Here is a 14,964-nt window from a genome sequence, read left to right on the forward strand (position 1 = left end):
AGTTACTGGTGGGCTCATACGCTTGTGCAGTTGAGTCGCGTATGAGTCGTACCTTCTCCTGCTTCTGTCTACAGAAATGTCGCTGCTGGCCGTGTAAGCAGCAAACCGTGGTATATGAACCGGGCGGAAATTTCGAGGGGGGTGGGGGCAAACTCATATTCTTAAGGAAGAAAATCTTGTCACAAAGCGCCTAGCATCGAGCGCACATTGGTCTATCGATTGTTCGAATGATTTTGAAGCGCATCCCTGTTGGTTTTTGAAAATTTTTGAACACATTCTAAGTTGATTTCTGAATGAATCATAAGTCGATTTTTGAATGCGTGCATAGTGTACGTGATGTCTCTGCCAGGGGAATCCTCGTCGCATCTAGAAATAAACTTTGCAGCAGACAAAAGGGGGCGGGGCTATACGAGTTCAGTGGAATAAAGGCGAACAGGTGAATGCCAACTGCTGTTTGTTTATGTGATTGATTGGGTATGCGAATGATCAGTGTTGTTTAAATTACTAGCAAAAGTCCATAGATTCAGACTAAGAGAGCGGAAATAAGCGACGAACGGGAATAACTGGTAAGAAAGATTACGTATTATCTTCTCGGTGTATCCAAGAAAATGGAATTTTGAAAGAAAATTTTGGTCAGATCGGTAACCTAGAAAGGGCAAGTTGTATAGTCCCCGACTAGCAGCCGCTAGGTTATATTGTGGGAGTGGTGCGGAAAACGTGTTGTACAAACGTCTAACCAGAGAATAATCGCTGGATAACTAAACGGGCCTACTATTGCCCCGGTTTGAAATATCGTAGATCAGGGGCTGATACGCAGAGGAATCTGAGTGTCGTAAGTTGTAGTGCGGGGGACTAGTCTCCACGTGGTCCTTGTTTACATTTAGTTATTTTGCTGTTTGCTCTTCGTTTACTGCTCTCACATCAAATGAAAACAAAGTGATTTCTGTGGCTGGGAGCTGTAAAGTGAATTAAAATACATTCACGTAATTACGGAAGGCTAAAATGTGTTGTTAGTTTCATATTTTATTTCCACCTTTCTGACAGTCAAGCATTAATTGCCTTGCAGAATAATGAAGTTACTTTTGTCGCTTTGCTGCAGAAATCCGGCTTTTGATCTATTTTTCTGCTGAGACAGCCAATTTATTTGAAACGAAGTGTTTACCACACTATTGGCTAGTTTCAACTGTTCGCTGCATTTCAAATGCACATTTTCATCTTCTAGCACGTATAGCATTGTGCCATAATAAAGAACTCAACATGAGATAATACAGTACTGGTACTCCAAGAAAACTGACATCCCGAACACCACACTGAAGAGCTTAATATCAGGTCGAGGCCTACTTTGTTGGCAATCTGGACATACGAATGTACACTGCAAGGCGAATTATTCGTTGCAGTATGGTTCACGAAATTCTGACCATCTTGGAGTATCCTCTGATGTCTTGTTTCTTTTGTGACATAATGTAAGATCTTTTAATGTTTCACACAATTGGGCTTCCTACGTCATCGCAACTGCGCAAGCGCAGTGACGCCTCTTATCTGCCGGAACAAATCTATTTCTAACAGATCGCGGGAAAGTATTGCAAATTGTGGTTTGAAAAGCGTTATTTTCAAAGTAAATTTCCTTTTACGCAAGATGAACTATGTGCGAGAATGTACGATGAATTTCTTAAATCACAGAGCATTTGACACTCATTTAAAAATCAACTCTTTGATGACAATCCATTTGGAAGAATTTCCAGCCCAGAGGATCAGAGATTAATGACGGCATTAAACATTTTACTGGCACATTTGTGTGATGTATCTTAAAGTGTAAAACACCCAAAAAAGATCAACATTATATGTGGAAGCTTAGCTTCTCTTGCGGCTTACAAATCGTAGAGACCAATACCACATCTGAGAGCTTTTCTTTTTTTGCAGCAGCACTATTTATATTAACTTTTCCTATTTGTGTGTTCCCGCTACTTAACAATGATGTTGCTATTGGCTGACTACATCACGTGTCCTATGCTCTGAATATCCACTGTCATCGGCTGGCGAGATCATGTGACATGAGCTAAGACTGGCTTACAAAAGCGCATCACAATCTCGATTTCAATCCATCGGAGAGTAACAAGCGGTGTTTGGTCGAATGCGAATTTATACTTTCATAATATGAAAATTTGCAGAGTACATGTTGCTGCACGTCAAAGAACTTTCCAAAACGTGTTTTTTTTTTTTTTTTGCCTGCGAGTTTCGTTTTCTAACGTGCTGAGAAATCCTAAGCCGCTGTATAGAACCATGACCATTCAAATGATTCATACGTTTTACGGTTCTGAGGGAAAGTATACTGTCACGTAACATGGAAAAAGTGTATTTTCACCGGGGAGAAAGTGTATCTTCAACTGGGAGATCCGGGGAAAAATTCGGGAATTTTTTTTCCTTGTCCACGTATACACCCTGGATTACCAAGTGTTGTGTAGGTATCCTGCATGGTCTGGGTTGAAATGTCCTTTAGGGCACTCATAACAACAACTTTCGCATAGTTGATAGTATCAAAACCGTGTTCTTTGAAGAGTGTCTTGAGCCAAGGAAGCAAAAAAAGTCTGCTGAGATAGGTTGGGACTGTAAGGGAGGTGGCAGCATTGCTGCACTGTTTTTGACCAGGTAATCTTTCACCAAGAAGGCCGTGGAGCTGGACATATTGCCTTGGTGGAGCTTCCAGGAACTGGCAATGTGTGAGCTGACAAGTATGACCCTTTTTTCAACTCTATAAACACTTTGTCCGCCTGTTTGGCAGGTACAAACTCATGGTGGACAATACCCCTAACATCAGAAAAGACTGTGAGCATTACCATAACTTCCAGTCTGTTCATGTGTGCCCTCTTGAGACTCAATAAGTACGAATTGTGCAACTCTGAGCTCTGACTCTGTCTCTTTGTCTTGGGCTCGCATTCGTAAATCCATGATTTATCTCTCATTATAGCATTGTCAAAAAAAAGTGGCATCATTTTTACAACATTTGCAGCAGTTCTTTACAAATGGGCTCCTAGTTGGATTTGGGGTCATTCTCATAGATTTTCGGGACCAGTTTTGCACACACTTTCCTTATCTGCAGTTGTTCAATCACATTGTCTTCACTTTTCAGTGTTGAATGGCACCCAGAGCTAGTAAACTCATAGACATCACCCTGCCATTTTGATAGACATTCATATGCAGAAGCCTGCTCAATAATTGGAAAGTTTTGGCTGCTAACTTCCCACATTTCGTGCAGAATGTGATTGTATACCATTGTCCAAGTGAATGTTGCATTGTGGCTTGAACTGGACACCCAAACAGAGTTGCACATATAGGACACATCCTGACACTCGAAGAGCTCTGAAGAAACTGGTGTTTGTCACATTCAGAAGATAACAATCCAATCCCAACTAGCCTGGTGAATGAATAACGTCGCAGTAGAACTGGTGACTTTATTTTCCATTCAAATGTTGCGGATAATTGAACACTCAAAGCAGTGTATCAAGCTAATTAAAGTCTCAGGCAGTGGAAATCAAAACTAGCTCGACAAATACAAAGTATAGTTTTTATCCCCCACTCGATGTAAACAACAGATTGGAATAATCTCCCTCTCCAACCTCTCTTCCACCGATGTTTGAGAACAGTTTATTCTCTTACTTGGTGAATATTAATTTTGTAGACTGCTCTCTGCATTTCATATGAACTTATCCTTAATTTAGTTAATTTCTTTTTCTGTTTGTGGTTGTTAAAATATGTATACAAAACATACTGTAGAACCCAGCCCACCTGCTAATACATCATATGATTTCTTTTTCAGCAAGGAATACACTTCTGCATCTGAATGTCTCAAATATTGACCAGTGAAGTTGCAGTTTTGATGGCTCGGCATATATGCATTTCAACCAACAACAATCTTGTTGTGCCTGAATGCATTCTTTCTTCTTCTCTCTCCTAGTCATTTTAAATTTTATCTGCCAGAAGTATGTTGATGAAAAGTATTTATTTTATATAGCACTGTATGTATATTTTTGTATAATTTTATGTGATGAAGTGGTATCTCTTAGAAGTTCCTTGTAAGCTTTATTGTGAAATAACATGGTAGTGGCTATTGATATCAATACTTCTGAGAACTTAAAAACAATGTTATGTGTACAGTGTGGTAAATAAATTCTGCAACTAGACTTTTCAGAATTTTTTTTGGGACACTCACTCAAAAAAACTCCACAAATTTTTTAATAAATTAACTTTATTTTAAATAATCAGTTGTTTTGTAAAGTACAGTCATAATTCTTGTGTATGGTACCATTATTTAACATTGATGTTTTATACACTGTACAAAGCCTAATAGTCATTTATCATTTTGTACAGATTTTAGTAAGCTATTAAAGATCTATGTTATAATATTCTTTTCGAGAACATGGAAAATAATGGCACAAATTTGCAGGAACTCTTCAATATTATGCGACACAGTGAACTATTTCCATCTACTTATTATCATAAAGTGCCTGACTAGCTGCAAGAATAAAATGTGGATTTAAAAATTAAGTAATGCATAACTGAAGTGCTACAGTTTCACATCATAGTAGTCCTTTTTTGTTTTCCATGTACCAGAATGCATAAGAGTCAAATAAACATAGTGAATTAAGACTACTTAATCGTTTTCAAGGATGAAACATCTGAATAACATTGCACACAGTGCTGATGTCTTGTAAAAGGAACATCTCATTTGAAAACACCTACTGCAAACACACGCAAAGAAAAAACCATGCTACTTCAGTGAAAACTAAGTGTTTTTATAAAATGTCAGGCATTTGATCATAGTGTTAACAGTTGTGTGTTTCCAAAACTGGTAATGATGATAAAGTAGGATTGACCTGGTTCATTCTGGTAAATGTAGTTGTGTACTTATCATTTACTGCATAGTTACGGTGGTGAGGGTCGTAAATATAACTGTAAATCTTGAAGAGTTGAAGCACAGTTGTGTACTGTTTTTGTTGTAACTTATTGATACCATCACAAAATGGCAAGATGTGCCACCTCATTCTCATTTTCTGCATTACTTCAGATTCTTTGTAATCCATGGCATGAAATGAGTGACACGTGTATAAACTCCTGGATACTGGCCTTTGCCACAGCCAATTCCCCAACTGACAATGCCCACCTGTGTCCAGCGGCCGTTGTTAATCATGAGTGGGCCACCACTGTCACCCTGTAAACAAAACAAAAATATATATATATATATATATATACTTTTAAGTAAGACCGAATAATGGTAAGAAAATCTGTTTCGGAATGCAGTTATTATGGTGAAAAATTAGAGTAGAGGCTCTTAAATTGTGACTCCTTAATGGGTATTGTTTCTGAACTTGTATTCAGTATGTCAAACAATGGAAAATCCTCCCAACCTTGTACAAATACAAATCTCCCATGCCTTATCTTTCCAGTCTCCCACCTCATCCCAAAGTCCCACCATCCGGCCACAGAGGAGCATTTCCCTTGTAACTCAGTACCACCCAGGACTGCAGCAACTGAATTACATTCTCCGCCAGGGTTTTGAGTTCGTCTCATCATGCCGAGGAATGCCTGCCCACTATCCTTCCTACCCCTCCCACAGTGGTATTCCGCCGTCCATCGAACCTACACAATATACTCATCCATCCTTACACAGCCCTTGCTCCCAATCTCTTACCTCATGACTCATCCCGTGTATAGATGTAGATGCAAGACCTGTCCCATACACAACCTACTCCAGACCAGTCACTAACATCACATATTCCATCAAAGGCAGGGCTACCTGTGAAACCAGTCATGTAGTGTATAAGCTAAGCTGCAACAACTGTTCTGCATTCTATGTAGGCATGACAACCAACAAGCTGTCTATCCGCATGAATGGCCACCTACAAACAGTGGCCAAGAACAAGTGGACCACCCTGTTGCTGAATACGCTGCCATACATGATATCCTTCATTTCAATGATTGCTTCACAGCCTGTGCCATCATTAACATCAGCTTTTCTGAATTGCACAAGCGGGAACTTTCCCTGCAATGCATCCTACATTCCCATAACCCTCCTGGCCTCAACCTTTTGTTAGTCACTGTCCTCACCCATTCAACCCATTCCAGCACTACACAGCCACCATCCACCACTACCACCAACCCCAAGTCTTTTTATTCCTCTTCTATTCTGCTACTCCCCCCCCCCCCCTCCCTCCCCTGCCCTCTGTCTAACCTGTAGCACTTCACTGTCTGCCATCCCCACCATACTATCCCTCCTGCTCCTTGCCACAGCCTCCTCCTTACCTCCATGTCGCCACTCCCATCATGCACTGTGTGTGTGTGTGTGTGTGTGTGTGTGTGTATTGTTGACGAAGGCCTTCATGGCTGAAAGCTTCAGTTGTGAGAGTTCTTTTTGTGCCTATCTGCAACTCAGCATCTCCACTATATGGCGAGAAGCAACTTTCTTGCTCATAATATTGTATTCAGTATGTGATTTATTTGGAGATTGAAACTGTGGGCTTCTGTTGTGGGGGTGGAGGTTCAGTTCTCTGCAAGACATTATGGTCATAGTTTTCTTCATGTTTATGGTTAAACGCCCCTGGTGGGTACCACAATGATTCCTTGAGTGGATCATAACTATACCCCCCTCCCCCACCCTATCTTGGCCTATTTGACTTAGCACAAAGTTTATTGTAGCCTTTATGTCTACAAATCATTACTCTGTCACGAGATAGCACGGCACACATTCTTGATTGCCAAGTTTCAGTGATAGTTTCTTGTACCTCTGATGTTATACTCTGAACACTTTGTTGTGTTTAGGTATAAAAGCTCACTGTGTGTAATTATTATTATTTTTTTTGCGTCATCATCAGTTGTTGTACTAGAGAGAGCACATGCAGTGAAAACTGCCCACTGTGTTATTTCATGAACAAATTGAATAGAATATATCTTCCCTCTGGGCCATTTTGAGAAATGCTACAATTGGTGTTTCACCCTCAACTACTGAATATACCTGTGAATTTGCTATATAACATACTTCACTATATACGGACTAGAACCAAATAAAAAATTTAGATAAAGTAAGTCATACATTTCACTTCAACTGATTTGTCAAATATAATAAATTAAAACATCAATATAATAGAGGGAAACATTCCACGCGGGAAAAATATATTTAAAAACAAAGATGATGTGACTTACCGTACGAAAGTGCTGGCAGGTCGATAAAAACACAAACAGACACATACATACACACAAAATTCAAGCTTTCGCAACAAACTGTTGCCTCATCAGGACCCACTTCCTTTCGTCTTTCCCTCTCCTTCCCTCTTTCCTGATGAGGCAACAGTTTGTTGCGAAAGCTTGAATTTTGTGTGTATGTATGTGTCTGTTTGTGTTTCTATCGACCTGCCAGCACTTTCGTATGGTAAGTCACATCATCTTTGTTTTTAAATAAATTAAAACATCAGATAAATATGAGTGCGGTATCATCCTTGGCATTTCAGTAAAAATGGAAGAGTTATTTTGCTTGGTACTGTCCGATGAGGTAATTATTACCTATAATACAGCAATATGGATTTTATTGGTCAAATAATAACAACAATAATGACGACAACAACAACACTGTAGGTTCCTGTAGTGTAGCTCTCTTTTTTGTTTATGTAGAAACTTTTTTGATATTTTTATTTATGCGAATAAGCTTAGTTTTTCTACCATAAACACACTTTTTTACACGTTAGTTGGCTTTTTTAAATTCTGTTTGTTGTAAACATGATATGGAACAAGTAAAGAACAAACTACTATACTGTAATGATGTTACAAATAAAATTGTAGTTTAGCAGCTTTTGGAGGATTAATATTAACATCTGTGAAAATATTTGAAATCCTTGTTAAGGTCAAATTCTGTGATAGTTATTGAATGAAGTTTTGGGCTTGCTGTCAGTAACCATTAATTACAATCCATGACATTTTGACTGGGCACCTGCCAGTCGTCTTCAGGTGAGCCATTGAAGACCAAGACGATAGATGTTAAAGTGTGTCAAAAGGCAAATGCACTTGAGAAAACTGTAAAATTACAAGAAACAGAATGGTTGGCCAATACTTACCAAGAGGAGGAGACATTTCAGTACAACTTTTTTAAAAATGAATGGTATTACAGTATTCCCATCTTTTGGAACTGACGGTTTCTTCGTCAGTAGGGAAAGATAAATTAAGTGAGGAAGTTTAGGGCACATCATTCAGACCCTCGGGATGTGTGGGGCCCACCTTAATGGCGACTGATCAGAGGCGGCAAGGGAAGGTGGGGAAAACTGTAAAATTACAAGAAACAGAATGGTTGGCCAATACTTACCAAGAGGAGGAGACATTTCAGTACAACTTTTTTAAAAATGAATGGTATTACAGTATTCCCATCTTTTGGAACTGACGGTTTCTTCCTTAGGAGGGAAAGATAAATTAAGTGAGGAAGTTTAGGGCACATCATTCAGACCCTCAGGATGTGTGGGGCCCACCTTAATGGCGACTGATCAGAGGCGGCAAGGGAAGGTGGGCCTCCTTGCTTTATCACCGAGGGTGAAAGGTGTCAGCTTGTGTTACTCCTTCTACACTACCAGCGCTAGAGAACAAGTCAAAGTGCGAAAGTTTAGCCCCAACCTAAGGCAAATGGAAGCAAGAAGCATATGGTAAGGAGGCCAAATACAAGCCAACCCACCTGTAAATGCTAGATTGCCATGGTAATTTTTATGTCATTGCTGGAAACAGGAGAAGGGGAACAGGCTGCCTTTGCTGTGCACCTCTGTCCCATGGGAGGCCAATCGCTGTGGTGCCGTCTCTCTAGATTTCCAGAACATTAGTTGTCCTGTGTCACAGTGTAACATATGGTTCTGAAATTTTGAAGTGCCGGTTCTGCAAAATTGCTTTCTGCTCAGTTTCCATCAGTTCTGTTGTCACCAGGAGTAGTTGGCCATCACAATCTTCGTCCTTCAGTAAATAGCCTGCAATATTGTCTGATCGTACAGTAACTCAAAATGTTGTGTCCATACAAGTGGAATGAACAATTGGCGATGGATATCTGCTGGAGATTGCTTATGAGTGTGCAAAAATTGGATAACTGGATGAGCCTTGCAGTTTGCAGATGACTGTATCAGAGCAGCCATTTTATCACAGCACTGTATGGTAAAAATAGCTGTCACAAGACTGAAAGTGCACAGCGTTATTCCTGCATACCTCCTCTCTACTACTGTGCATATATGAGGTGTGATTGGAAAGCTTTAAGAATGGGCTTGTAATTGTACAATGGTGGTACTTACATGCTACTGTGATGTATCTCCTTCAAAATTGTCACTTAGGTGGAAGTTTGGCCAGAGGTTCATTTTCAAATGATTCGTGGCCATTTTTAAATATGCTGAACCAGACAAAAACATTTGACTGGCTCATACAGTTATCTCCAAAAGCTCTTTTTAACAGTTTGTAAGTCTCAGAAGCTGATTTCCCAGTTTTGAAACAAAATTTCACACAAAATCGTTGCTCTGTTTTTATGTCCATTTTCACGCATGCAGAATCCAGCAACAAGCCCTAACAGACTCTCACTCAACCAGCTGCCACAATGAAGTGAATAAAGGAAACACAATTTCCTGTCAGAGGGCATTCAAGGACAAGGCAATGACTCACTCCCCACCCTTCATGTACCTGCCCGCCAAACCAGTAAGCATTAGCGTATCCATTCTTAAAACTTCCCAATCACATCTCATATATTCTTATCAGACTACTCATGTCATCTCTGGATGCAATCGTAACTTACTTTCTGGATGAACCTCGGTTTTACTTGTGAAGCTATTTAGTTGGTGATGAGCACAGCCTGAGATGGATGAGAAATAGAATAGGGGCACATGATTTAACAAACTGAGGATGATGGCCAGGGGTAACTGAAGGCAGTGAAAAATCCACTTACAAGACAGGGCGGCTAGTATGAGAAGAAACAGGTGACAGGACAGTCGAGGATAAAGGAAAAATAAACTCACTGAAGGAAAAAGAATTTCAGGATATGAGGTTAGACATAAGCTGCATTACTAATGGAGACAGACACACACAACATTAACATCAAGAGCTTTGAGACATGTGGGAGTTTGATAATGCTGCTTGATACCATTGCAAGCTGTGATACAGCAAGGAAAGTATATAACTGGAGCAGAAATAAATGAGAAATCATTCTAGTGATGATATGTGTGACAGATGGGGAAATCCACTGACATAAGTGACTTTGACAGCACACAGATTGTTATAGTCTGGTGTCTGGGTATGAGCATCTCAGAAACAGCAACGTGCTGTTGACATGATACTGTCATGAGCATCTGTGACAAGCAGTTGAAGGATGAAACTTCGTGGCAGATTAAAACTGTGTGGAGGACCGAGACTCGAGCTCAGGACCTTTGCCTTTCACGGGCAAGTGCTCTACCATCGGCTACCAAAGCACAACTCACTCCCTATCCTCATAGCTTCACTTCTGCCAGGAGAGCTTCTTTGAAGTTTGGAAGGTAGTAGACAAGGTACTGGTGGAAGTGAAGCTGTGAGGACGGGGCGCGAGTCGTGCTTGAGTAGCTCAGATGATAGAGCACTTGCCCGCGAAAGGCAAAGGTCCCGAGTTCGAGTCTCGATCAGGGACACAGTTTTAATCTGCCAGGAAGTTTCATATCAGCGCACACTCCACTGCAGAGTGAAAATTTCATTCAAGCTGAAGGATGTTGAAACATCATGCAGTTGACAGGATGTTGGATGCCTATGTCTCATCTCAGAATGTGGTGGTCAGAAGCTTGCCTGCTCTCCAAAGCATACAAGGCGACATTCTGTGACATTGTGAAATAGGACTGCAGTATGGGATTGTACCATGGGTCAATGGAATCTTATTGTCTGGTTGGATGAATCATATTTATTATTACACCATGTCAGTGGTCATTACAGGATAAGCAGTCATCCAGGCTCAAAACGTGCAGCACACTAAGGACACAGGCCAGTTGGGGCAGTATTATGCTCTGGTAGATATTCAGCTGGCTTCCATGAGACTTGTGGTAATAACTAATGGCGCCATAACAGCCGTGGACTGCATGAACATTGTTATGGAGCACTTGCACGCCTTAATTGTTGTTGTATTCCCTGACTATGATGGCATTTTCCAGCAGGAGGATAACTGTCGGTGTCAAAAGGCCAGAATCATGTTACAGCAGTTTTAGGAGCATAATAGTGAACTCATGTCGATGCATTGGCAACCAAATTGGCCTGATATGAACATGATGGAACACCACAGCTGTGATGCTGTCAATGCCAATCTGCACCACTGAAAACCACTGGCCTGTAAGTTATGGGAATTGTATGACTTGTGCAGAGACATATGATTTCATGTACCTTTAGATACCTATCAAGGATTTCTTGAATCTGTGCCCGCAGAATCTCTGTTGTATTGCACTGTAGACCAACAAGTTATTAAGTTGGTGCTCAGGATATTTTTTATATTATTAGATTTTCTCACTGTTTTTGTTGTCAGTATGTTGATTTCCTTCGTTTTCTTTTCTTTGGACCTATTGTTATGTTCTATCACCCCGTTTTCGTGATTTTCCAAACATTACTATCGTGCATGTGAATTTACATTTGTTTTCACTTTCCTTTAGGCACTGTACTTTTACTGATTTCTCTGTATGTTGTGAGTCAACATAGTGATTAAGATTTGTATTCAGACAGCAGTAATGTTCAGATCTCCATTCAGCTTTTCAGATTTATATTTTCTGAAGTTTTTTAAATCATATGCATTTCTGGAATGTGTTAATCCCGTATTCTACTGCAATATCAGTTTCAGAGCTATTTTCAAAGCTGACTGTTATATTGGATGGTAAATATTTCTTTGAATAACACAGTTCTTTGGAATCGTCATTGAAATATCTGCTTTTTCATCAGTTCAGGAAAAACAGGTCAAATGGGCCTCCTAAAAAATCAATATACAGTCACGGGGCAAATGATTATAAAGTACTGGAAGACTGAAACCTAATGTGCAGCATTCTGTTCATTTCCCATGAAATAACTCTCAAAACATTCGTTTTACTGAAACTGTTAGGTCTAATGTGTAGTTTGTGCCTGCAGTTAGAAAAGTGCTTCCCTTAAACTTTTTTATATAGGAAGAAGACACCCTTTTTATTGAAACTTTGGGGCTAACAATGAGTGAGTAGAGCCATTTTGTTTGACATAGTAATTAAAGCATTATCTGTACCATACTTACACTGCATGAGTCACGTCCTGCTTGTCCTGCACATAGAAAATGTTCCACTATACCACCAGGTGCTGCATTTCCATATTTTGCCTTACATTCTCGATTTGTCCATATGGGTATTGTTACCTCCTGCAAGACTGCTGGTTGTGGGCCACCTGTGGGTAGCAACAAGTGTTGATAATGTTGTGACATTATTCCCAGCAGTAGCTGCACATTACTATATAATTACACTAAAAAGAAATCAGATAAAGGAAGTGCTGTTTCTGTATAAAATTTGGAAAGGAGCAGTAATTAAGATGTCAGCTATTGCACTTTGAAGCATTTCTTGAACTTGTATTTTAATTTGAAACTTGTGCACCATACAAGTCCATTCTCTCACTTTTATCATGTGACAGAATCAAACTAAGCAGAGTTCTTCTTCTTTAGAAATTCTCTATATGTTTTAAGAAACTGAATTGATATCATAAGTGAGATTAAAAAGAACAACAGCTGTGAAGATATTCTACATGTAAGTGCCTCGTCGATTGTTTGATTTGATTTCAATCTATGTGTGACATATTATTGCTGATATTGTCAGAATTTACATTCTGTTCTCCTGCTCGTATGTTCTGTAGTTAACATTTTGGTGGGCAGCCAATTTTTACTTATCCTTCTGTTTAAAAAAAAAAAAACAGTAATTTGACTTTTTTAAGGCCTTACTAATTGTACGTACATATTCAGTACATGTTAAACAAAAATAGAAGTATAAAAGAATGAGCTTCAATGATTAGTTTACAGCTTTACTTTAATTTTCCACTTAGTAACTATTTTTACAAAGCAAGTGGAGTTCTATTAAAAAAAAAAAGTTTTTAATTTTTGGTAAATTTCACTGGTATGTGACTTTGGTTAACTGTAGTGCGCATAGAAGTAATACTGTCGGAACTGAGACAACTCATTTCCTCCCTCATTGCTTTACTTTTAGATCATATATTTTCCATAATTAGTTCTAAAATAAGTCTCTTATTGTTCATGGCACCAAGGATACTCTCTTAAATTAGTCCTTCAGTTGGTGAAAAGATAGAAAAATGAAAGTTCTTATTTTCATTAACATTTTGATTTTTTGATTAAAATTCCTAGTCACACTACACAGATAAGAAGTACACTCCTGGAAATGGAAAAAAGAACACATTGACACCGGTGTGTCAGACCCACCATACTTGCTCCGGACACTGCGAGAGGGCTGTACAAGCAATGGCCACACGCACGGCACAGCGGACACACCAGGAACCGCGGTGTTGGCCGTCGAATGGCGCTAGCTGCGCAGCATTTGTGCACCGCCGCCGTCAGTGTCAGCCAGTTTGCCGTGGCATACGGAGCTCCATCGCAGTCTTTAACACTGGTAGCATGCCGCGACAGCGTGGACGTGAACCGTATGTGCAGTTGACGGACTTTGAGCGAGGGCGTATAGTGGGCATGCGGGAGGCCGCGTGGACGTACCGCCGAATTGCTCAACACGTGGGGCGTGAGGTCTCCACAGTACATCGATGTTGTCGCCAGTGGTCGGCGGAAGGTGCACGTGCCCGTCGACCTGGGACCGGACCGCAGCGACGCACGGATGCACGCCAAGACCGTAGGATCCTACGCAGTGCCGTAGGGGACCGCACCGCCACTTCCCAGCAAATTAGGGACACTGTTGCTCCTGGGGTATCGGCGAGGACCATTCGCAACCGTCTCCATGCAGCTGGGCTACGGTCCCGCACACCGTTAGGCCGTCTTCCGCTCACGCCCCAACATCGTGCAGCCCGCCTCCAGTGGTGTCGCGACAGGCGTGAATGGAGGGACGAATGGAGACGTGTCGTCTTCAGCGATGAGAGTCGCTTCTGCCTTGGTGCCAATGATGGTCGTATGCGTGTTTGGCGCCGTGCAGGTGAGCGCCACAATCAGGACTGCATACGACCGAGGCACACAGGGCCAACACCCGGCATCATGGTGTGGGGAGCGATCTCCTACACTGGCCGTACACCACTGGTGATCGTCGAGGGGACACTGAATAGTGCACAGTACATCCAAACCGTCATCGAACCCATCGTTCTACCATTCCTAGACCGGCAAGGGAACTTGCTGTTCCAACAGGACAATGCACGTCCGCATGTATCCCGTGCCACCCAACGTGCTCTAGAAGGTGTAAGTCAACTACCCTGGCCAGCAAGATCTCCGGATCTGTCGCCCATTGAGCATGTTTGGGACTGGATGAAGCGTCGTCTCACGCGGTCTGCACGTCCAGCACGAACGCTGGTCCAACTGAGGCGCCAGGTGGAAATGGCATGGCAAGCCGTTCCACAGGACTACATCCAGCATCTCTACGATCGTCTCCATGGGAGAATAGCAGCCTGCATTGCTGCGAAAGGTGGATATACACTGTACTAGGGCCGACATTGTGCATGCTCTGTTGCCTGTGTCTATGTAACTGTGGTTCTGTCAGTGTGATCATGTGATGTATCTGACCCCAGGAATGTGTCAATAAAGTTTCCCCTTCCTGGGACAATGAATTCACGGTGTTCTTATTTCAATTTCCAGGAGTGTATTTGTTGAGCTGTTAGTAATATTTGGAGGAACAGTTCCTTCTACGAGTTCATTTGTTTCTTCTGCAGAAAATGTGATACATTCATGAGAAGAATTGTTATGAAAGGTGAAAAGTAATTATCATTTGGGTCAGTCTCACCCTGTATAAGCTAACA

The 14,964-nt window shown here is 41.0% G+C and overlaps 2 protein-coding genes across 3 annotated transcripts in view; one reads left to right on the forward strand and one right to left on the reverse strand.

The window, feature by feature from the left end:
- The window catches only part of LOC124613121 (serine/threonine-protein kinase greatwall), a 114,755-nt gene extending 110,546 nt beyond the window's left edge, over positions 1–4,209 (forward strand). Inside the window, exon 12 of one of the 2 annotated variants that reach the window (XM_047141734.1) lies at positions 3,815–4,209. In XM_047141734.1, the coding sequence (XP_046997690.1) occupies positions 3,815–3,861 (47 nt within the window). In that variant the 3' untranslated portion in view covers positions 3,862–4,209. The remainder of the gene's footprint in view (positions 1–3,814) is intronic. The other variant, XM_047141735.1, reaches the window with a different exon arrangement.
- Positions 4,210–4,242: 33 nt separating this feature from the next.
- The window catches only part of LOC124613122 (proclotting enzyme), a 159,852-nt gene continuing 149,130 nt past the window's right edge, over positions 4,243–14,964 (reverse strand). Inside the window, exons 7-8 of the mRNA XM_047141736.1 lie at positions 12,257–12,402; positions 4,243–5,206 (exon numbers count right to left, since the gene is read on the reverse strand). Of these exons, the coding sequence (XP_046997692.1) occupies positions 5,054–5,206; positions 12,257–12,402 (299 nt within the window). The 3' untranslated portion in view covers positions 4,243–5,053. The remainder of the gene's footprint in view (positions 5,207–12,256; positions 12,403–14,964) is intronic.

The sequence above is a fragment of the Schistocerca americana genome, chromosome 4 (assembly GCF_021461395.2).
Source record: "Schistocerca americana isolate TAMUIC-IGC-003095 chromosome 4, iqSchAmer2.1, whole genome shotgun sequence".
Lineage (NCBI taxonomy): Eukaryota > Metazoa > Arthropoda > Insecta > Orthoptera > Acrididae > Schistocerca > Schistocerca americana.